Source organism: Salmo salar, chromosome ssa18, assembly GCF_905237065.1.
Source record: "Salmo salar chromosome ssa18, Ssal_v3.1, whole genome shotgun sequence".
Classification (NCBI taxonomy): domain Eukaryota; kingdom Metazoa; phylum Chordata; class Actinopteri; order Salmoniformes; family Salmonidae; genus Salmo; species Salmo salar.
Genome location: NC_059459.1, coordinates 4,289,345 through 4,313,055, shown reverse-complemented (window position 1 = coordinate 4,313,055; position 23,711 = coordinate 4,289,345). Strand labels below are relative to the sequence as shown.

At 42.7% G+C, this 23,711-nt stretch overlaps 1 protein-coding gene across 1 annotated transcript in view; it reads left to right on the top strand.

Annotated features, from left to right (window-relative positions):
* The window catches only part of ptk7b (protein tyrosine kinase 7b), a 213,626-nt gene that overhangs the window by 105,057 nt on the left and 84,858 nt on the right, over positions 1–23,711 (top strand). The window contains exon 2 of the mRNA XM_045700655.1: positions 1,625–1,921. Coding sequence (XP_045556611.1) covers positions 1,625–1,921 — 297 coding nt within the window. The remainder of the gene's footprint in view (positions 1–1,624; positions 1,922–23,711) is intronic.

The following is a 23,711-nucleotide window of genomic DNA, read 5'->3' as shown; positions in this document are numbered from 1 at the left end:
GCAAACCGTAGTCTGGCTTTTTTTATGGCGGTTTTGGAGCAATGGATTCTTCCTTGCTGAGCGGCCTTTCAGGTTACGTCGATATAGGACTCGTTTTACTCTGGATATAGATACTTTTGTACCTGTTTCCTCCAGCATCTTCACACTGTCCTTTGCTGTTGGTCTGGGATTGATTTGCACTTTTTGCACCAAAGTACATTCATCTCTAGGAGACAGAACGCATCTCCTTCCTGAGCGGTATGACAGCTGCGTGGTCCCATATTGTTTTTACTTGCGTACTATTGTTTGTACATATGAACGTGGTACCTTCAGGCATTTGGAAATTGCTCCCAATGAGGAACCAGACTTGTGGAGGTCTACAATGTTTTTTTCTGAGGGCTTGGCTGATTTCTTTTGATTTTCCCATGATGTCAAACAAAGAGGCACTGAGTTTGAAGGTAGGCCTTGAAATACATCCACAAGTACACCTCAAATTGACTCATATGATGTCAATTAGCCTATCAGAAGCTTCTAAAGCCATGACATAATTATTCTGGAATTTTCCAAGCTTTTTAAAGCGAAGTTACTTAATCATCTCGCATCAGACCAATACAAAAGCCCTTTAACCCACATGAGCCCAGTCCTTGATGAACAGAGAAACCATACACACACTCAACTAGGTGTATTTCAAGTTTACGTCAACTCTGCCAATGGATCTTTCACTTTGATAATACACTTTGCCACAGACCATGACGTGAAAACTCATAACAACACTCAGTGGGCCATGATTTAGTGTAAGCCTACTGAGAGGCCTGGATTGCATCCCAAATGGCACCCTATTCCCTACATAGTGCACTTATTTTGACCAGAGCCCTTTGAATGCAACCAGCACCATCCCTTATTTCTCACTGTTTGTCCTATGGTCAAATTTAGTCTGTCACATTTTGATATAGGTCAACTGTGGACGAGCCTGTTTTTATTCCCATCCTTTTCACTGCTCCTCAAATCATGGAGACATTAGTAAATAGGGCAGAAAATATTTCTCTATAGTGCTGAGAGTTAAGTGCGTGTGTGCTTGTTAATATGTGTGTGTGTGTGCGCGTGTGTGAGCCATCATGTCTCAGTTTGTGAGAGCTGTATGTCTGTGAGCTGATGGAGCATGACCATGAGGAAGGAGAAGATATGTGTCAGAAGTCTCTCTTTCCTTCTCCCTCTGTTCTAATGAAACACAGCTCTTTCAGGAGACAAGCCTGTACTGCAGAAAAAAATCTATAGAAAGGCTTGAATTATTTTTCCAATACATTCGGAATGAGAATCTACTATTCTTGGCTGTCATTTATCCTTACAACATTTTAGCAATACATTTCAGTTTTCAATTCAGCTGTCCGTTTCCTGACAATGTTTATTCACTGGATTAAGACCTACTATTAAACAACATTTAAATGTCTTGAATGACTCGAATCAAAGCTGTAATGGCTTCATTACTCAAGACCAAATGTTGTTGTGGTACAATGGTGACTAATGGAAACTGCAATAAAAATGTTACTATTGTGGTCAGTGGTAACCTAATTTCAACATTATCTCTCTCTCTCTCCCCACATTGTCCCTCCCCTCCCCCTCCCCCTCTCTCCTCTATTTCCCTCAGTTCTTTGCATCCAGGCAGCACCTATCCAGTTCACTAAGGAGCCCAAATCCCAGGATGCATTGCATGGCCGCAGTGCCATGCTCCGCTGTGAGGTCAGCGACCCAGCAGACATCCAGTATGGCTGGCTAAACAACGGTCAGCCCCTGGATGACACCGAGAGGCGGTTCCGCGAGGTCAGCAACCTCAAGTTCACGGCGGTGGACCGGAGAGTGGACGCTGGGAACTTTGAGTGCGTGGCCACCAACACGGTCACAGGAGAGAAGGCCCACTCTACTAACGCATCTTTCAACATCAAGTGTGAGTGTTAATACATGTTCCCTACACTTGGGGTTGTGTTCCTTGAGGTGCAACATTCAGAATAGATGTTAAATGCTGCAGATAAATATTTAATGAATAGAGTTGACATGATGCCCAGGTCATCATGACAGAAAATCATATCTGTTACAAAAAAGGCATTTTATTCTAACCGTTTTGCAACGTTTGCACCCCTTTGAACAGACCCTTAACCATGCGCTGAACATGTGCAAGATTTTCCTCATGGACGTTAATACAGCCCACAAGTTTCAGATATGCAACACTGGTGGATTGTTATGTCTCAAAGCAGTCTACCTAAATTAAAAAGCCACACGAAAGCCTCAATATAGAATGTCAGGTAAGGTTGTACGAGATGAGAAAATGTTTCTATACCTTGTAGGTACCTTGTTCTTTGTTGCTTCCCTCCCATTCAAAAGGAAACTTGATATGTGTGCCACCAAGCATGTGTTTCTTGTTTCTTTTCTCCGTTGTGTAACACTCACTTTTCCCACAACCCCTCAAAAGGCTTTTGTGTGTCGAAATTACTGAGGAGTGAAACTCACCTTACAGCCATATCATTATTTACGTTCTAGATTAACAGTGTCTTGTTTCGACATATTATTCATTCATGTTTTTCTCAACTGCCCCCAAAACCCAAACCCTTTGCCATTTAAGGCCTCTTAGTACTCAGAGATCTCTTACTAAAACAAATCAGTTTATTGGTCGTGTACAAAGATTTGCAGATGTTATTACATTACATTTACATTTAAGTCATTTAGCAGACGCTCTTATCCAGAGCGACTTACAAAATGGTGCATTCACCTTATGATATCCAGTGGAACAACCACTTTACAATAGTGCATCTAAATATTTTAAGGGGGGGGGGTTAGAAGGATTACTTTATCCTATCCTAGGTATTCCTTAAAGAGGTGGGGTTTCAGGTGTCTCCGGAAGGTGGTGATTGACTCCGCTGTCCTGGCGTCGTGAGGGAGCTTGTTCCACCATTGGGGTGCCAGAGCAGCGAACAGTTTTGACTGGGCTGAGCGGGAACTGTGCTTCCTCAGAGGTAGGGGGGCCAGCAGGCCAGTGGTGGATGAACGCAGTGCCCTTGTTTGGGTGTAGGGCCTGATCAGAGCCTGAAGGTATGGAGGTGCCGTTCCCTTCACAGCTCCGTAGGCAATCACCATGGTCTTGTAGCGGATGCGAGCTTCAACTGGAAGCCAGTGGAGAGAGCGGAGGAGCGGGGTGACGTGAGAGAACTTGGGAAGGTTGAACACCAGACGGGCTGCGGCGTTCTGGATGAGTTGTAGGGGTTTAATGGCACAGGCAGGGAGCCCAGCCAACAGCGAGTTGCAGTAATCCAGACGGGAGATGACAAGTGCCTGGATTAGGACCTGCGCCGCTTCCTGTGTGAGGCAGGGTCGTACTCTGCGAATGTTGTAGAGCATGAACCTACAGGATCGGGTCACCGCCTTGATGTTAGTGGAGAACGACAGGGTGTTGTCCAGGATCACGCCAAGGTTCTTAGCACTCTGGGAGGAGGACACAAGGGAGTTGTCAACCGTGATGGCGAGATCATGGAACGGGCAGTCCTTCCCCGGGAGGAAGAGCAGCTCCGTCTTGCCGAGGTTCAGCTTGAGCTGGTGATCCGTCATCCACACTGATATGTCTGACAGACATGCAGAGATGCGATTCGCCGCCTGGTTATCAGAAGGGGGAAAGGAGAAGATTAATTGTGTGTCGTCTGCATAGCAATGATAGGAGAGACCATGTGAGGATATGACAGAGCCAAGTGACTTGGTGTATAGCGAGAATAGGAGAGGGCCTAGAACAGAGCCCTGGGGGACACCAGTGGTGAGAGCGCATGGTGCGGAGACAGATTCTCGCCACGCCACCTGGTAGGAGCGACCTGTCAGGTAGGACGCAATCCAAGCGTGGGCCGCGCCGGAGATGCCCAACTCGGAGAGGGTGGAGAGGAGGATCTGATGGTTCACAGTATCAAAGGCAGCAGATAGGTCTAGAAGGATGAGAGCAGAGGAGAGAGAGTTAGCTTTAGCAGTGCGGAGAGCCTCCGTGACACAGAGAAGAGCAGTCTCAGTTGAATGCCCAGTCTTGAAACCTGACTGATTAGGATCAAGAAGGTCATTCTGAGAGAGATAGCAGGAGAGCAGGCCAAGGACGGCACGTTCAAGAGTTTTGGAGAGAAAAGAAAGAAGGGATACTGGTCTGTAGTTGTTGACATCACAGGTTATCACAGGTGCAGCGAAATGCTTGTGTTTCTAGCTCCAACAGTGCAGTAATAATACCTAGTAATACAAAACAATACGTACATAATTCAAAAAGTAAAGAGAAAAAAATGAAGAAATATCAGAACGAGCAATATATATACACATACATACAAACAGTGCATTCAGAAAGTTTTCAGACCTCTTGACTTTTTCCACATTTTGTTACATTTCAGCCTTGTTTAAAAATGTATTAAATGAATTTCATCATCAATATACGCACAATACCCCATAATGACAAAGCAACAACAGGTTTTTAGAAATGTTAGTAAATGTTTTTCAAATAAAAAAACAGATACCTTATTTACATAACTATTGATTGGATATGATTTGGAAAGACACACACCTGTCTATATAAGGTCCCATAGTTGACAGTGCAACCATCTCTGCAGCATTCCACCAATCAGGCCTTTATGGTAGAGTGGCCAGACAGAAGCCACTCCTCAGTACAAGGCACATGCCAGCCTGCTTGGAGCTGTTGCGCCTTCTTCACCACACTGTCTGTGTGAAGGGACCATTTCAGGTCGTCAATGATGTGCATGCCGATGAACTTGAAGCTTTTGACCCTCTCCACAGCCGCCCCGTCTATGTGGATGGGGTGTGCTCTGTCTGCTGTCTCCTGTAGTCCACAATCAGGAGGGGGCTGGGCACACACCCCTGTGGGGCCCCCGTGTTGAAGATCAGCGTGGTGGAGGTGTTGTTGCCTACCTTCACCACTTGGGGTCGGCCCGTCAGGAAGTCAAGGACCCAGTTGCACAGGGAGGGGTTCAGACCCAGGGCCCTGAGCTTAGTGATGAGCTTGGGGACACTATGGTGTTGAAGGCATAGCTGTAGTCGATGAACAGCATTCTTACATAGTTATTTCTCTTGTCCAGGTGGGATAGGGCAGTGTGCAGTGCGATGGCGATTGCGTCGTCTGTGTATCTGTTGGGGCTGTATGCGAATTGTAGTGGGTCTAGGTTGTCGGGTAAGGTGGAGGTGATGTAGGCCCTTAACTAGCCTCTCAAAGCACTTCATGATGACAGAAGTGAGATCTACAGGGCGATAGTCATTTAGTTCAGTCACCTTCGCTTTCTTGGGTACAGGAACAATGGTGGACATCTTGAAGCAAGTGGGCACAACAGACTAGGATATGGAGAAATTAAATATGTCCTTAAACACTTCAGCCAGCTGGTCTGCACATGCTCTGAGGACGTGGCTTGGGATGTCGTCTGGGCCTGCAGCCTTGCGAGGGTTAACACACTTAAGTGACTTACTCATGTCGGCCGCAGAGAAAGAGAGCACACAGTCCTGCCACATAACCAATCCTGTCACAATATGTTCCTGTCACATAACCAAACCACAGCAGCCCTCTTGTGTTTCAGTATGAAAACCAAGGGAACTCTGTCCAGCTGCACTTCTGATACAAGCAGCAGCCTTATTTAGTCCTGGGGGTGAAGCCCTCCAGGAAGGGACTGGTGAAAAGGCTTTGTTTCTCAGGAACTCAGTTGAAATATCGGAACTTATGTCCCTTTTCCCACATGATGGCCTTTACAAACAACTGATGGCTTTTTAGAAAGCAGCTGGATAAGGCAATGCTGAGATGATTCCACTGTTTCCCTTCAACGTGTTATGTGTCTTCAGAAAGCCAGGCTGGGTGGTTTTGACTGTGTGGTGAGGGCTAGGTCTGTTCAGTAGCTCCTGAGCATAGAAGCACAGAATAAGCAGATGAGCATTAGATTGCAGAGTAATGGAGCAACACACAGAACACACGGGCATGCTCGTGTGCGCACGCACACACACACACACACACACACACACACACACACACACACACACACACACACACACACACACACACAGAGGCCAGTGAGGCTGTGGCGTTTGCTGCCTTGGCTCAGCTCCTATTAATGAAGGGCAGCCTGTTATCCCAAAGAAACATATCATTTTTGAGGCCCTCGTCTGACCTGAAGGAAAATGCTTTTATGTCCTTTAATTAAAAGTGATTTATCGCTGCAATAAAAGCTTAGACTGACTCACTGACAGATAAAAACAAGTTAAACATGAACTACCGGTTGTCACAACCCAGAATAAACTAGATGATCTTCCAGGTCACAATTGTCAATTCAAAGAACTCAAGAATGCTTTTATGTGTTAATCATTGTTAAATATAGTGAACCTTTTTTCTTTTAATTAAAAATGGTCTTCTATGGGTCTCCCGAGTGGCGCAGTGGTCTAAGGCATTGCAACTCAGTACTAGAGGCATCACTACAGACATCCTGGTTCAAATCCAGGCTGTATCACAACCGGCCGTGATTGGGAGTCCCATAGGGCAGGGCACAATTGGCTCAGCGTCATCTGGGTTTGGCCTGTGTAGGCCGTCATTGTAAATAAGATTTTGCTCTTAACTGACTTGCCTAGTTAAATAAAAGGTTCAATATGTGTACCTGACCTGAAGTTCTGTACTGGTGTATGTGCAAGTGAGAGAGACAGGAGAATGCAGGAGTGAGAGAGACAGGAGAGTATAGAGTGTACATCAAGTGTATTTAGGAACTTTTGTAAGAGCTCATGCATGTACAGTATGTGGATACGCTCTGAGTGGTAGTTGTATATAGTCCACTTTTCCTTGACACAGGGGTGTGCGAGAACATGTTTATAGGTCACCCTATATCAAACATGCTACTCAGTAGTTGAGGAGGCCAAAAGCTGTACGTGTACAGTGCCTTTGGAAAGTATTCAGACTCCTTGATTTTTTTCCACATTTTATACATTACAGGCCTATTCTAAAATGGATTAAATACATTTAAAAAATCCTCAGCAATCTACACACAACACCCCATAATTACAAAGCAAAAACAGGTTTATAGATTTTTTTTTCTCCAAATGTATTAAAAATAAAAAGCAGAAAAACCTTAAAATACATAAGTATTCAGACCCTTTGTTATGCGACTCAATTGAGCTCTGGTGCATCCTGTTTCCATTGATCATCCTTGAGATGTTTCTTGAACTTGATTGGAGTCCACCTGTGGTACATTCAATTGATTGGACAGGATTTGGAAAGGCGCACACCTGTCTATATAAGGTCCCACAGTTGACAGGGCATGTTGAGGTCCCACAGTTGACAGAGAAAAAACCAAGCCATGAGGTTGAAGGAATTGTCCGTAGAGCTCCGAGACAGGATTGTCTCGAGGCACAGATCTAGGGAAGGTTACCAAAAAATGTCTGCAGCATTGAAGGTCCCCAAGAACACAGTGGCCTCCATCATTCTTATATTGAAGAAGTTTAGAACCACCATGACTCTTTCTAGAGCATTCTCAGCAATTGGGGGAGAAGGGCCTTGGTCAGGGAGATGACCAAGAACCTGATGGTCATTCTGACAGAGCTCTAAAGTTCCTTGGGGGAGATGGGAGAACCTTCCAGAAGGAAAACCATTTCTGCAGCACTCCACCAATCAGGCCTTTATGGTAGAGTGGCCAGATGGAAGCCACTCATCAGTAAAAGGCACATGACAGCCCGCTTGGAGTTTGCCAAATGGCACCTAAAGACTATCAGACCATGAGAAACAAGATCCTCTGGTCTAATGAAACCAAGATTGAACTCTGGCCTGAATGCTAAGCGTCACGTCTGGAGGAAACCTGGCACCATCCCTACGGTGAAGCATGGTGGTGGCAGCCTCATGCTGTTGGGATGTTTTTCAGTGGCAGGGACTGGGATACTAGTCAGGATCAAGGGAAAGATGAACGGAGCAAAGTACAGAAAGATCCTTGATGAAAACCTGCTCCAGAGCGCTCAGGACCTCAGATTGGGGCGAAAGTTCACCTTCCAACAGGACAACGACACTAAGCACACAGCTAAGACAATGCAGGAGCGGCTTTGGGACAAGTCTCTGAATGTCCTTGAGTGGCCCAGCCAGAGAACCAGACTTGAACCCTAACGAACATCTCTGGAGAGACCTGAAAATAGCTGTTCCGCAACGCTCCCCATCCAACCTGACAGAGCTTGGAGAGGATCTGCAGAGAAGAATGGGAGAAACTCACCAAATACAGGTGTGCAAAGCTTGTAGCATCATACCCAAGAAGACTCAAGGCTGTAATCGCTGCCAAAGGTGCTTCCACAAAGTACTGAGTTTTATAAATTAGCAAAAATGTATAAAAACCTGTTTTTGCTTTGTCATTATGGGGTATAGTGTGTAGATTGATGATGGGGAAAAAATGATTTAATACATTTTAGAATATGGCTGTAACGTTAACAAAAATTGGAAAAAGTCAAGGGGTCTGAATATTTTCCAAAGGCACTGTATGTACACGTCTCTGAGTTTGCATGGTGGTGTGCATGTATATTTGCACTTGTCCTACACACTGTGGACAAGAGGGTTTTGATAGAGCATCCTGTCAAACAGGCCTTTCTGAGGGCTAATCTCTTAGGCCCTTTGAGGTTGGCTGTTGGATGGATGAGGCTTCTGTCAGAACAAGGGTGAAGGTTGGCAGGGGTCCAAATAGAGAGACTAATGGTGTTTGGGTCTAGTGGGTCTGGAGACTGATGCCCTTCCCAGCACAGCCCTGCTCTTCCCCTCACTGCTCACTATAGCTACACAACATACTGTACTCCTCTCTGATGCACTGCTGAGAGTCCGTTATTACATGGACACAGACACCAGGGTGAAAACACTGATTAGATAACTATAGTAGTAATTTCAGTTTGATAAGAGAGGGGAAGAGAGGGAACTGAGGGAAAGCCACCAGACTAGAATGATCTAATATGCCTACAGATTTGGCCCCTTTTGGCCCCTATTATAAATAATCTTAAGGCTAGGCGTACCAACTTCCGGTGAAACTGGAGGGCGAGCAATTCAAATAAATAATCATACAAATTATGGATATTAAACTTGTAGGTACATACAAGTGTCTTATATCGGTTGAAGGCTTAAATTCTTGTTAATCTAACAGCACTGTCCAATTTACAGTAGTGAAATTACAGCGAAAGCATGCCATGCGATTGTTTGAGGATGGCGCCCCACATCAAAATATTTTTCCACTGGCACAGGTTTCATAAATTCACAAATAGCGATGAAATATTCACTTACTTTTTGAAAATCTTCCTCTGATTTGTCATCCAAAGAGTCCCAGCTATAACATGTAGTGTCGTTTTGTTAGATAAAATCCTTCTTTATACCCCAAAAAGTCAATTTAGTTAACGCCATCGATTTCAGTAATCCACTCCTTCAACATGCAGCGAAAGGAATCCAAAAATCTACGACTAAACTTTGTTAAAACAAGTCTATTGACTCCTCAGATACCCTAAAATGTTATCAAACTATAATATTTCATACGGAAAGAAGTATGTTCAATAGGAAAACGATATTAGCAGGTGCATCTCGTCTTCATCGCTCGCGCGCATACACAAATTTCCAATAGTGTGTCCCAGTACTAAAACTCATTATTCTTACTCGTTTTGGAAGAAACAAGCCTGAAACCTTGAATATTGATTGCTGACACCCAGTGGAAGCCTTAGGAATTGCATACTGGGAGGTAGATTTAATTATTTCCCTATTCTTTCCACTGTAAGAGCATGGGTTCTCAAAAAAAAAAAATAATCTGGTTGGTTTTTCTCTGGATTGTCTCCTACCATATCTAGTCTCCTATATTATTTTAACATTTCCCCAAACTTCAGAGTGTTTTCTTTCCAATGGTACCAATTATATGCATATCCTGGCTTCAGGACCTGAGCAACAGGCAGTTTACTTTGGGCACGTCAGTCAGGCGGAAACTGAGAAAAAAAGACCCTAGCCTGAAGAAGATTTATAAATCTCTCTCTCTATATATATATATATATATATATATATATATATATATTTATATATATATATATATATATATATATATATATATATATATATATATATATATATATATATACTAAGTCATGTTTTGCAGAGGGGTCAAATACGTATTTCCCTCATTAAAATGCAAATCATTTTATAACATTTTTGACATGCGTCTTTCTGTATTTTTTTTGTTGTTATTCTGTCTTTCACTGTTCAAATAAACCTACTATTAAAATTATAGACTGATCATTTCTTTGTAAGTGGGCAAACATACAAAATCAGCAGGGGATCAAATACTTTTTCCCCCCACTGTGTGTGTGTATATATATATATATATATATATATATATACATACACCACTAGCTTTTCATTTCTCCCTCAAACCAGCAGTTAAACAGAGCACACATGTGCAGATAAATTGTTGCTGTAAATTACAAGCTTTAATCACATCATTGGAAGTGAAAGCTGTATGTGTTTATCCACGTCCAGATCCACACATTTATCAGTTAGTCAAATTCGTTGTCAACAGGTTTGACAGGCTGCGGAACATTATAGACATCTTGTGTTTGGCTATATTGTGACAGATATGTAAATATTTGTCCAACATGCAATAAACATACAATAAGCCCATATCCTTTCAGTAAATATCCCTTGAATCCATTTAGGCATTAATAGTGTATATACATGTGCATTCATGTGTGAGTTTGCGTGTGTGTGGTGAAGCTATCATACATGGACAGTACCAGTCAAAAGTTTGGACACACCTACTCATTCAAAGGTTTTTCTTTATTTTCATTAAGACATCAAAACTATGAAATAACACATATGGAATCATGTAGTAGCCAAAAAAGTGATAAACAAATCAAAATATATTTTATATTCTTCTAAGTAGCCACCCTTTGCCTTGATGACAGCTTTGCACACACTTGGCTTTCTCTCAACCAGCTTCACCTGGAATGCTTTTCCAACAGTCTTGGAGGAGTTCCCACATATCCTGAGCACTTGCTGGCTGCTTTTCCTTCACTCTCCTGTCCAACTCATCTCAAATGAGTTGGACATCATCTCTCCTTCTTGAGCAAATAGCCCTTACACAGCCTGGAGGTGTGTTTTGGGTCATTGTCCTGTTAAAAAACAAATGATAGTCCCTCTAAGCGCAAACCAGCTGGGATGGCGTATCGCTGCAGAATGCTGTGGTAGCCATGCTGGTTAAGTGTGACTTGAATTCTAAGTAAATCAGCGACAGTGTCACCAGCAAAACACCATCACACCTCCTCCTCCATGCTTTATGGTGCGAACCCCACATGCGGAGATCATCCGTTCACCTACTCTGCATCTCACAAGGACATGGCGGTTGGAACCAAAAATCTCACATTTGGACATATTTCCACGGTCTAATGTTCATTGCTTGTGTTTCTTGGCCCAAGCAAGTCTCTTCTTCTTATTGATGTCCTTTAGTAGTGGTTTCTTTGCAGCAATTCTATTAGCTTAATTATTTATTGACTAACTAAATTATTACACAAACAGGATAGCTTACACAATGATTAGTACACAATTCAATGAAAAGTCCCTAGTGGACTAACCCGATATGATGGCTTGTTACAAAAATGAAAAGGGAGGGGCATGTAAGAAAGAGCAGGAGAAGAGAAAAATGACTTTACCTACAGTTGAATAATACGCTCATCGTAAATATGGATATTTAGCACCCCAACAACCACTCATTTGGATTTTGAAATGCAATGTACATATTTACGATTGTATGTCTTTGTTGTCTCTGTTGAAATCGCCGGTCCGTCTGGGGAGAGTAGATCGACAGAAGTCTCTGGTTTGTCCTCAAAGGTCACAATGGCTTTTGTAGTTGTAGCTTTTTGGTTTCGAAGTGTCTGTGGGAACAGATCTTCCAGAGGAAGTGTTCGTTAGAATGGATCTTTCAAAGTATCACCCAGTGGTTCTCGGTCGAGTTTACTAGACTAAAGTACTTAAACAGCTGCAGACTGAATGTTCCTGTGTAGTCTTCTTCGAGAGAGAGTTTCAGAGTTTCTAACCATTTCAATGTGCAACCACGCTCCATGTTTTTCTGGTCTCATAGAGTCGGACCATTCGTGACGTCTGGTTCAACACCGTCCGTCTGCTTGGTCTGATATGTTAATTCTTCACGAGGGGTTTTATGCACTCTGGCAAAAGGGGAATTCCATGACGCCTACATAATGTCTGTGCTCACGTGGTTGTGGTCACTGACTGGGTAGAGCTTTTATATGAAAAATAATTGTTATTTAGAAGTCTAACATCACATTTCATCTTCTCACAGATAGTTTCATATTTAATCATATAAGTTCCACAACATTTAGATGTAAATCTGATAACTGGGAAATATAGACATTTAGAAATACAGCTATGTTGTTATACCGTCCTTCAGGAGATCCCAAAACATCAACTGATCTGACATAATTGTTCTTTCAGTACCCACGGACCGTTCCAACTGTTTGGATTACAGAAATATTGTTTCAATATCCAATCTTGGATGTCACAGTCCTACAAAATCTCTCTCTGTTGTAACAATGGGATTTTTAACTTCCATTTGCAGAGTGGCAGAGAAAGAGTTCCTGCAGGTATTTACGACCATCATAAAACGGCCAACTTCACCCCTCTCCCCTTCTGCAGGAGAGAGAGGGCACTGTAGAGTGGACCCACTGTAACCTGATCCTTCAGATATTCACAGGAGAGTTATGACACAATTAAAAAAAAAAAAAATGTTTATTTCACCTTTATTTAACCAGGTAGGCTAGTTGAGAACATATTCTCATTTGCAACTGCGACCTGGCCAAGATAAAGCATAGCAATTTGACACATACAACAACACAGAGTTACACATGGAAAAGACAAAACATACAGTCAATAATACAGTAGAAAAAAGAAACCAAAAAGTCTATATACAGTGAGTGCAAATTAGGTAAGATAAGGGAGTTAAGGAAATAAATATGCCATGGTGGCGAAGTAATTACAATATAGCAATTAAACACTGGAATGGTAGATGTGCAGAAGATGAATGTGCAAGTAGAGATACTGGGGTGCAAAGGAGCAAGATAAATAAATAAATACAGTATGGGAATCAGGTAGATAGATGGGCTGTTTACAGATGGGCTATGTACAGGTGCAGTGATCTGTGAGCTGCTCTGACAGCTGGTGCTTAAAGCTAGTGAGGGAGATATGAGTCTCCAGCTTCAGTGATTTTTGCAGTTCTGTTCCAGTCATTGGCAGCAGAGAACTGGAAGGAGAGGCGACCAAAGGAGGAATTGGCTTTGGGTGTGACCAGTGAGATATACCTGCTGGAGCGCGTGCTACGAGTGGGTGACCAGTGAGCTGAGATAAGGCGGGGCTTTACCTAGCAGAGACTTGTAGATAACCTGTAGCCAGTGGGTTTGGCGACGAGTATGAAGCGAGGGCCAACCAACGAGAGCGTACAGGTCGCAGTGGTGGGTAGTGTGGGCTTTGGTGACAAAACGGATGGCAATGTGATAGACTGCATCCAATTTGTTGAGTAGAGTGTTGGAGGCTATTTTATAGATGACATCGCCAAAGTCGAGGATCGGTAGGATGGTCAGTTTTACGAGGGTATGTTTGGCAGCATGAGTGAAGGATGCTTTGTTGCGATACAGGAAGCCGATTCTAGATTCAATTTCGGATTGGAGATGCTTAATGTGAGTCTGGAACCAGAGTTTACAGTCTTCCAGACACCTAGGAATTTGTAGTTGTCCACGTATTCTAAGTCAGAGCTGTCCAGAGTAGTGATGCTGGACAGGCGGGCAGGTGCGGGCAGTGATCAATTGAATAGCATGCATTTAGTTTTACTTGCATTTAAGAGCAGTTGGAGGCCACGGAAGGAGACTTGTATGGCATTGAAGCTCGTCTGGAGGTTAGTTAACACAGTGTCCAAAGAGGGGCCAGAAGTATACAGAATGGTGTCGTCTGCGTAGAGGTGGATCAGAGAATCACCAGCAGCAAGAGCGACATCATTGATGTATACAGAAAAGAGATTCGGCCCGAGAGTTGAACCCTGTGGCACCACCATAGAGACTGCCAGACGTCCGGACAACAGGCCCTCCGATTTTACACACTGAACTCTATTTGAGAAGTAGTTAGTGAACCAGGCGAGGCAATCATTTGAGAAACCAAGGCTGTCGAGTCTGCCAATAAGAATGTGGTGATTGACAGAGTCGAAAGCCTTGGCCAGGTTGATGAATACGGCTGCACGACCTTCATGTCTTAAAGTAATGATGTACTGTCATTTCTCTTTGTTTATTTGAGATGTTCTTGCCATAATATGGACTTGGTCTTTTACCAAATAGGGCTATCTTCTGTATACCACCACTACCTTGTCACAACACTACTGATTGGCTCAAACGCATTAAGAAGGTAAGAAATTCCACAAATTAACTTTTAACAAGGCACACCTGTTAATTGAAATGCATTTCCGGTGACTGTATCGCTAGTTGAGAGAATGCCAAGAGTTTGCGAAGCTGTCATCAAGACAAAGGGTGGCTACTTTGAATAATCTCAGATTTACTTTTTTTGGTCACTACATGATTTCGTATGTGTTATTTCATAGTTTTGATGTCTTCACTAATATTCTACAATGTAGAAATAGTAAAAATAAAGAAAAACCCTTGAATAAGTAGGTGTGTCCAAACTGTTGACTGGTACTGTAAGTCTACCATCCATATGTGCATTGTATATGAGTATATTTAGACCTTGAAACTCACTCCCCCCATTTGTCCAGCGATACAGTTGAGTGCAGCTGGGGTCTGGGAGAGTAGATCTGCATTCCAAATGGCACCCTATTCCCTATATTATGCACTATGTTTGGCCAGGGCCCTGGTCAAAAGTAGGGCATTGTATAGCGAATAGGGTGCCATTTGGGACGCTGCCTAGCACTAATCTATTTCAGACTCAATGGGGGCTCCTCTAATCCCTTCAGTTCAGAGCAGTAATTTAGAGTACAATTAAGCCCTGTGTTTTCTAATGAAGGCTTAGCCTAGTCCTCTCTGCTAGCTCTTTGTTTCAAGGTTTCACGTTTTAATGTCACGTGCACAAGTACAGTGAAATGCCTTTCTTGCAAGCTCCAAACCCAACAATAAAGCAATCAATATCAATGTAGCAGAAAAAATATTTTAAAGACAAGACTCTCGTTAATCTAACACCCATTTTTCAAGCTAGCATATAATGTCACATAAACCCAAACCACAGCTAAATGTAGCACTAACCTAGGACAACCCTAGGACATTATGTTATACAATACATGCATGTTTTGTTCAATCAAGTTCATATTTATATCAAAAACCAGCTTTTTACATTAGCATGTGACTAGCATGTGACTAGCATTCCCACCGAACACTGCCGGTGAATTTACTAAATTACTCACGATAAACGTTCACAAAAAGCATAACAATTATTTTAAGAATTATAGATACAGAACTCCTCTATGCACTCGATATGTCCGATTTTAAAATAGCTTTTCGGTGAAAGCACATTTTGCAATATTCTCAGTAGATAGCCCGGCATCACAGGACTAGCTATTTAGACACCCAGCAAGTTTAGCACTCACCAAAGTCAGATTTACTCTAAGAAAAATGTTATTACCTTTGCTGTCTTTGTCAGAATGCACTCCCAGGTCTTCTACTTCAATAACAAATGTTGGTTTGGTACCAAATAATCCATTGTTATATCCAAATAGCGGCGTTTTGTTCGTGCGTTCAAGACACTATCCGAAAGGGTAAATAAGGGTGACGAGCATGGCGCAATTCGTGACCAAAAATTTCTAAATATTCCATTACCGTACTTCGAAGCATGTCAACCGCTGTTTAAAATAAATTTTTATGCAATTTTTCTCATAAAAAAGCGATAATATTCCGACCGGGAATCTGCGTTTAGGTAAACAGATGAAAGAAAATAAAGCATGGGGTCGACTCGGGCACGCGCCTAAGCCCATAGTACTCTGATCGGCCACTTGCCAAACGCGATAATGTGTTTCAGCCAGAGGCTGCCTCGATATCGTTCAGCTTTTTCCCGGGCTCTGAGAGCCTATGGGAGCCGTAGGAAGTGTCACGTTATAGCAAAGATCCTCAGTCTTCAATAAAAAGAGCCAAGATGAAACACAACTTGTCAGACAGGCCACTTCCTGCATGGAATCTTCTCAGGTTTTGGCCTGCCATATGAGTTCTGTTATACTCACAGACACCATTCAAACAGTTTTAGAAACTTTAGGGTGTTTTCTATCCAAAGCCAATAATTATATGCATATTCTAGTTACTGGGCAGGAGTAGTAACCAGATTAAATCGGGTAAGTTTTTTATCCGGCCGTGTCAATACTGCCCCCTAGCCCTAACAGGTTAAAGTGTACTGTTAGCTAGCTAGCTAACTTTAGTTGGATGGCTCCCTAGCTAATGTAAGGTGTATGATGTTATTATTCGTATCCTAGAGCCATTTGCTTGGCTAGTTAGAACCTAATGTTAGCTAGCTAACATTGAACCTGGCTGGTTAGCTTCCAGCAGATTTATGTAGGGTACTAACGACATGATTTGGCACTATGTTCATTGTTGTTTAACTAGCTAATGTTAGCTGCCTGGCCCGCTAGCTAACGTTACGTGACGTGTATGATCGTTGTTTACCTAGCTAGGTTTGTTGTTTACCTTGTTTACATGTCTTAACAAAAGACTCCACTACACAAGTAACCGTTTCGGGTGCGTTCGTAAATTCAGTCTGAGTATGCCAGAGTGCAGAATAACTGATGAATTTATGAACGCACAACACCCGTTGAATATGGCCAGTGTCAGTAAACGTTGACAAAAAAGTATAATGAAATTGGTGCCAGCAGAGCTGGTTAGGCTGTTTTCCAGAGGTAAACGTGTGCGCTCTGAACGCTCTGAGAGCAAAACGAGATGGGTGGGGCTAAAGCTTAAGAGGTTGTGAACGATGCTGAATGGTTGTAGACAAAGAAGAGCTCTTCACTAGGTACCAAAACATTCGAAGGCTATTTTCTCAAAAGTGAGTTTACAAGTTTATCAACTTTCTAAGCAGAATTACCTTCCCATTGTTCCTCAAAAATGCAGTGTATGACATACCATTTTGTAGTTCTCTACTTTTATCCAATGTAAAAAACACCATTTAAAATGTAGTAGCTACATAAGACGATTTAAGCCGGTCGGTCACATATTTGCAATGTGCAGGGATACTGGAGCAATAGAGGTGGATATGTATAGGGTTAAGGTGACTAGGCATCAGGATATATGATAAACAGAGTAGCAGCAGCATAAATTATGATTGTATGTGAGTGTGTGTGCGTGTGTTTAGAGTCAGTATAAATGTGTGTGCATGTTATGTGTGTGTTAGAGTGCATTGAGACAGAGCAAAAATTAAAATACAAGGGTCAACTCAGCTCAACTCCGTGTAGCCATTCTGTTAGCTATTTAGCAGTCTATGGCTGGGGATAGAAGCTTTCAGGAGCCTGTTGGTGTCAGACTTGATGCACCGGTACCGCTTGCCGTGCGGAAGCAGAGAGAACAGTCTATGGCTTAGGTGGCTGTAGTCTTTAGCGAATTTCCGGTCCTTCCTTTCACAGCGCCTGATATAGAGGTCCTGGATGGCAGGGTGCTTGGCCTCAGTGATGTACTGGGCTGTCCACACCACCTTCTGTAGCGCCATGCGATCGAGGGCGGTGCTGCTAATTACTCTAATATAGAAGATCTCCAGCAATCCAATTCACAGGCAGGATGAATGAATCACAAAAGGGAGAAACAGACAGTCCATCACTCATAGTCACTTCCTGTTGAACACAGAACGAGGGAGAGATCGAGTTTTGCTGTTTTGAAAAGTTTGTTCTTTTAAAAGTGTATTGGAAAGTTTCTTCAGTAGCTAGCTAACTTTTTAGTTTGTATCTCACGACGCAGATGGCCTCAATTGCTGGGACTGACAGTCTCTCTCCAGTGATCCTGCCAACCAAGGCCGGATCTGAAGAGCTAGTTAGCTGCTAGCTAGCTGCCTATCAAGCTAGTGGGGTTTTCTTGAGGGCTTGAACGCAACACGCGACGTGGTTAGCCATTGTGGCTGGAACTGCGGATTGTCCCGGGTTTGTGGCTGTCTAGATTAAAGGTTGACCGATTATGATTTTTCAACGCCGATACCGATATATATATACAGTTGAAGTCGGAAGTTTACATACACTTAGGTTGGAGTCATTAAAACTCGTTTTTCAACCACTCAACCACTTTCAACCACTATAGTTTTGGCAAGTCGGTTAGGACATCTACTTTGTGCATGACACAAGTAATCTTTCCAACAATTGTTTACAGACAGATTATTTCACTTATAATTCACTGTATCACAATTCCAGTGGGTCAGAAGTTTACATACACCAAGTTGACTGTGCCTTTAAAAAGCTTGGAAAATTCCAGAAAATTATGTAATGGCTTTAGATGCTTCTGATAGGCTAATTGACATAATTTGAGTCAATTGGAGGTGTACCTGTGGATGTATTTCAAGGCCTACCTTCAAACAAAAATAGAACTGTTTGGCCATAATGGCCATCATTATGTTTGGAGGACAAAGGGGGAGGCTTGCAAGCCGAAGAACACCATCCCAACCATGAAACACGGGGGTGGCAGCATCGTGTTATTGGGGTGCTTTGCTGCAGGAGGGACTGGTGCACTTCACAAAATAGATGGCATCATGAGGGAGGAACATTATGTGGATATATTGAAGCAACATCTCAACACATCAGTCAGGAAGTTAAAGTTTGGTCACAAATGGGTCTTCCAAATGGACAATGACCCCAAGCATACTTCCAAAGTTGTGGCAAAATGCTTAAGGACAACAAAGTCAAGGTATTGGAGTGGCCATCACATAGCCCTGACCTCAATCCTATAGAAAATTTGTGGGCAGAACTGAAAAGGCGTGTGCGAGCAAGGAGGCCTACAAAACCTGACTCAGTTACACCAGCTCTGTCAGGAGGAATGGGCCAAAATTCACCCAACTTATTGTGGGAAGCTTGTGGAAGGCTACCACGAATATGCAAATGTGCCATGTAAAAAAGCTAACGTTTAAGTTCCTTGCTCAGAACATTTGAAAGCTGGTGGTTCAATATTCCCAGTTCTTCAATATTCCCAGTTAAGAAGTTTTAGGTTGTAGTTATTATAGGAATTATGACGTGTCGACTATTTCTCTCTATACCATTTGTATTTCATATACCTTTCTTTGACTATTGGATGTTCTAATAGGTACTTTAGTATTGCCAGCCTAATCTCAGGAGTTGATAGGCTTGAAGTCATGAACAGCGCTGTGCTTCAAGCATTGCTAAGGGCTGCTGGCAAATGGAGTAAAGTTTGAATGAATGCTTACAAGCCTGCTGCTGCCTACCACTGCTCAGTCAGACTGCTCTATCAAATATCAAATCATAGACTTAATTATAATATAATAAACACAGAAATACGAGCCTTTGGTCATTAATATGGTCAAATCCGGAAACTATCATTTCGAAAAAATAACACGTTTATTCTTTCAGTGAAATACGGAACCGTTTATTAAACGGGTGCCAACCCTAAGTCTAAATATTGCTGTTACATTGCACAACCTTCAATGTTATGTCATAAATATGTAAAATTCTGGCAAATTAGTTCGCAACGAGCCAGGCGGCCCAAACTGTTGCATATACCCTGACTCTGCGTGCAATGAACGCAAGAGAAGTGACACAATTTCCCTAGTTAATATTGCCTGCTAATATGAATTTCTTTTAACTAAATATGCAGGTTAAAAAAATATATACTTCTGTGTATTGATTTTAAGAAAGGAAATTATGTTTTTTATAAGATAAGTTTAATGCTAGCTAGCAACTTACCTTGGCTCCTTGCTGCACTCGCGTAACAGGTGGTCAGCCTGCCATGCAATTTCCTCATCCATAATCGGCGTCCAAACGTCTAGATCCCCAATCGAAAACTTGAAAACGGCCCTAATTAATCGTCCATTTTCGATTAATCGGTCGACCTCTAGTCTAGATCCCTGCTGTTTGTTGTTTTCAATCTTCCCTGTGACCTGCCCTGTCTGGAATTGAGAGGAGTAACAGCGTAACCTATGTTGCTAGCTACCATGACAAAGACGAAAGCCAGTGGGAGTACTGTTGAGGCCAGTGGTGTTTCTCTATCACACATGAAGGACCTTTTAAATGAACAAAAAGAGGTCTACAAGCAGTTGTTACAACAACAAGAAAGTAGCTTCAAGTGTTTTGTCCAAATACTGGTGGATTCAACTAATAAAAGATTGGCTGACCGGACCAGGGAGGTCTCGGACCTGAATGACGGATGTGATTCAGCCTGCATTCAAACCAGGGACTGTAGTGATGCCTCTTGCACTGAGATGCAGGGCTTTAGACCGCTACACCACTCTTCCTCAATGAGGACTATCCTGAAGCTTTGCTCCAGAAGAGGAAATAACTTATGCCAGCCATAAAAGCTGCCAGAGCGTGTGGGGACATAGCTTATATCCACTTTCTCCGCTGATTGTCCACCCTCCGTCCCAAAAGCCTGGAAGGAATGAGAGAGCCAAGCCTATTAGTTCGTAGCTTCAACCATGTAGCACACACCCCAATTGATTAAAGGACTGCTGGAATGTTTATGTATTTTTTCTTGCTTTGTTTGCTCTTTTCAGAATTATGTCTATCTCTGATAAGCTACCCAGGAAAGGGCTGAAAACAGCCCATATTAATGTATGTAGCCTTAGAAATAAGGTTCATGAAATCAATAACTTGCTAACATCAAATAACATTCATATATTAGCAATTTCTTGGTTCTCTTGGCATATCTAAAGCCTTTTCTTTTGGGGTGTTGCTATAGGCCACCAGTCGGTGGCCAGGGGCGGCGGGTAGCCTCGTGGTTAGAGCGTTGGGCCAGTAACCGGAAGGTTGCTGGATCGAATTCCCGAGCTGACAAGGTAAAAATCTGTCGTTCTGCCCCTGAGCGAGGCAGTTAACCCACTGTTCCCCGGGTGCCAAAGACGTGGATGTTGATTAAGGCAGCCCCCCGCACCTCTCTGATTCAGGGGGTTGGGTTAAATGCAGAAGACACATTTCAGTTGAATACATTGTTGGACAACTGACTAGGTATCCCCCTTTCCCAGTATCTAAATAATATGTGTGAAATGCTTGATAGTGTATGTGATGTAAACAGAGAGGTCTACTTTCTTGGGGACCTGTGTATTGACTGGTTTTCATCCAGCTGTCCGCTCAACAGGAAGCTTCTTACTGTAACGAGTGCCTGTAATCTGGTTCAGGTTATTAATCAACCTACCAGGGTGTTTACAAACACTACAGGAACAAGATCATCCACTTGTATCAAACTTTGAACTTTGTTCTAAAGCTGTATCCATACCCATTGGATGCAGAGATCACAACACAGTGGCAATATCCAGGAAAACCAAAGTTCCAAAATCTGGGCCTAAAATAGTGTGTAAGATAAGAGATCATACAAAATATTTAGTTGTGGGTCAGAAGTTTACATACACTCAATTAGTATTTGGTAGCATTTCCTTTAAATTGCTTAGCTTGGGTCAAATCTTTCGGGTAACCTTTCCTCAAGCTTCCTGACTCATGTCTGAGATGTTACTTAAATATATCCACATCATTTTCCTCCCTCATGCGCCATCTATTTTGTGAAGTGCACCAGTCCCTCCTGCAGCAAAGCACCCCCACAACATGATGCTGCCACAGCCCCGTGCTTCACGGTTTGGATGGTGTTCTTCGTCTTGCAAGCGTCCCCCCTTTTCCTCAAAACATAATGATGGTCATTATGGCCAAACAGTTCTATTTTTGTTTCATCAGACCAGAGGATAGTTCTCCAAAAAGTACGATCTTTGTCCCCATGTGCAGTTGCAAACCGTAGTCTGGCTTTTTTATGTTGGTTTTGGAACAGTGGCTTCTTCCTTGCTGAGCAGCCTTTCAGGTTATGTCGATATAGGACTCGTCTTACTGTGGATATAGATACTTTTGTACCTGTATTCTCCAGCATCTTCACAAGGTCCTTTGCTGTTGTTCTGGGATTGATTTGCACTTTTCGAAGTTAGGCCTTGGAATACATCCACAGGTACACCTCCAATTGACTCAAATTATGTCAATTAGCCTATCAGAAGCATCTAAAGCCATAACGTCAATTTAGTGTATGTACATTTATGACCCACTGGAATTGTGATACAGTGAATTATAAGTGAAATAATTTGTCTGTAAACAATTGTTGGAAAAATTACTTGTGTGATGCACAAAGTAGATGTCCTAACCGACTTACCAAAACAATATTTTGTGAAAAAGAAATTTGTGGAGTGGTTGAAAAATGACTTTCAATGACTCCAACCTAAGTGTATGTAAACTTCCGACTTCAAATGTAGTATTCCTCATATCTAGGTGGGTGAGGGCAGATTGCGTTGTCGATGGATCTGTTTGGGCGGTATGCAAATATGAGTGGGTCTAGGGTGTCTGGGATGATGGAGTTGATGTGTGCCATAACCAGTCTTTCAAAGCACTTCATGATTACAGATGTGAGTGCTACAGGGCGTAAATAATTGTTGCGTGAAGCCTTAGAGTTATTGGGAACAGGAATTATTGTATTCATCTCAAGACATGTGGGGTTTACAGACTGGGACAAAGAAAGGTTGAAATTTACCATGAAAATGCCAGGTGATCTGCGCATGCTTTTGAGAACGCGCCCTGGAACAGGCCTTTGTGTCCAAGCCGGCCAACACTTAATCTCACTGGTAAAGAGTGGAGGCGACAGGAAGCCTATTGTCAGCTTGTTTGTTAGTCCTAGGGTTGAACTTGATTGATTACAGTACCGAGATGTGGAATTACAGTGGGATGTGGAACTGGTGGGAAAGATGGGTAATCTGCAAATTATGATTTTTATACACTCATTCCACACAGCACCTTCGGTGTATGTGCATGCATCCGCACACACACACACACACACACACACACACACACTCCTCACCGTCACATTCGGACTCTCTCCCTAATAAGATTCCATGTTTTCTTTTCCCCACAATGCACCACAGCATCTCAGAGCTACCTGGGAGAGCAGCATCTGTGGTGTTTGATAGCAGAATTACGGAGTCTCCCAGGACCCCCTACACCTCAAGCTCTTTCATTTCCTTTGATTGGCTGTCAAAATAAGTCCCCCATGTGTATAGGTGTAATGATCCAGACAGTGCCTGCCTCTATGTGATATGGCCCAGGGGCCTCATTTATAACCGTAGGGTAAATTTCACACAAAATATTTGCTTGTGCCATTTCTGAAAAGACTGCGCACGTACAAAAATATTGAGATGTATTAACTTGGTGCACTCCATACATACGCATGTTTCCCATTATAAATCACACCCGTCCTGAAACTGTGCTCGCGTGAACAAACATTAAAACTACCCTTATTTGCTGTATACTTAGGAAGTATTCGAATTAGGCCGAGGCAATAGCGAACTTGATCAAATGTCTTTGGAGCTGATGGCAGAATGTTAAACTTTTGCAGTGATATTTTCTGTAGGTCTAGGTTATCTTACATACACAAAGTTTTTAATGACAACAATGTTTTGCATTTACTTTTTCTCGAATCTTTGCTGCACTGCCCGCAAATTCGGAAACATTTTCTACTTACGGTGGTAGCCGTAAGTAGGTTAGAGTCAG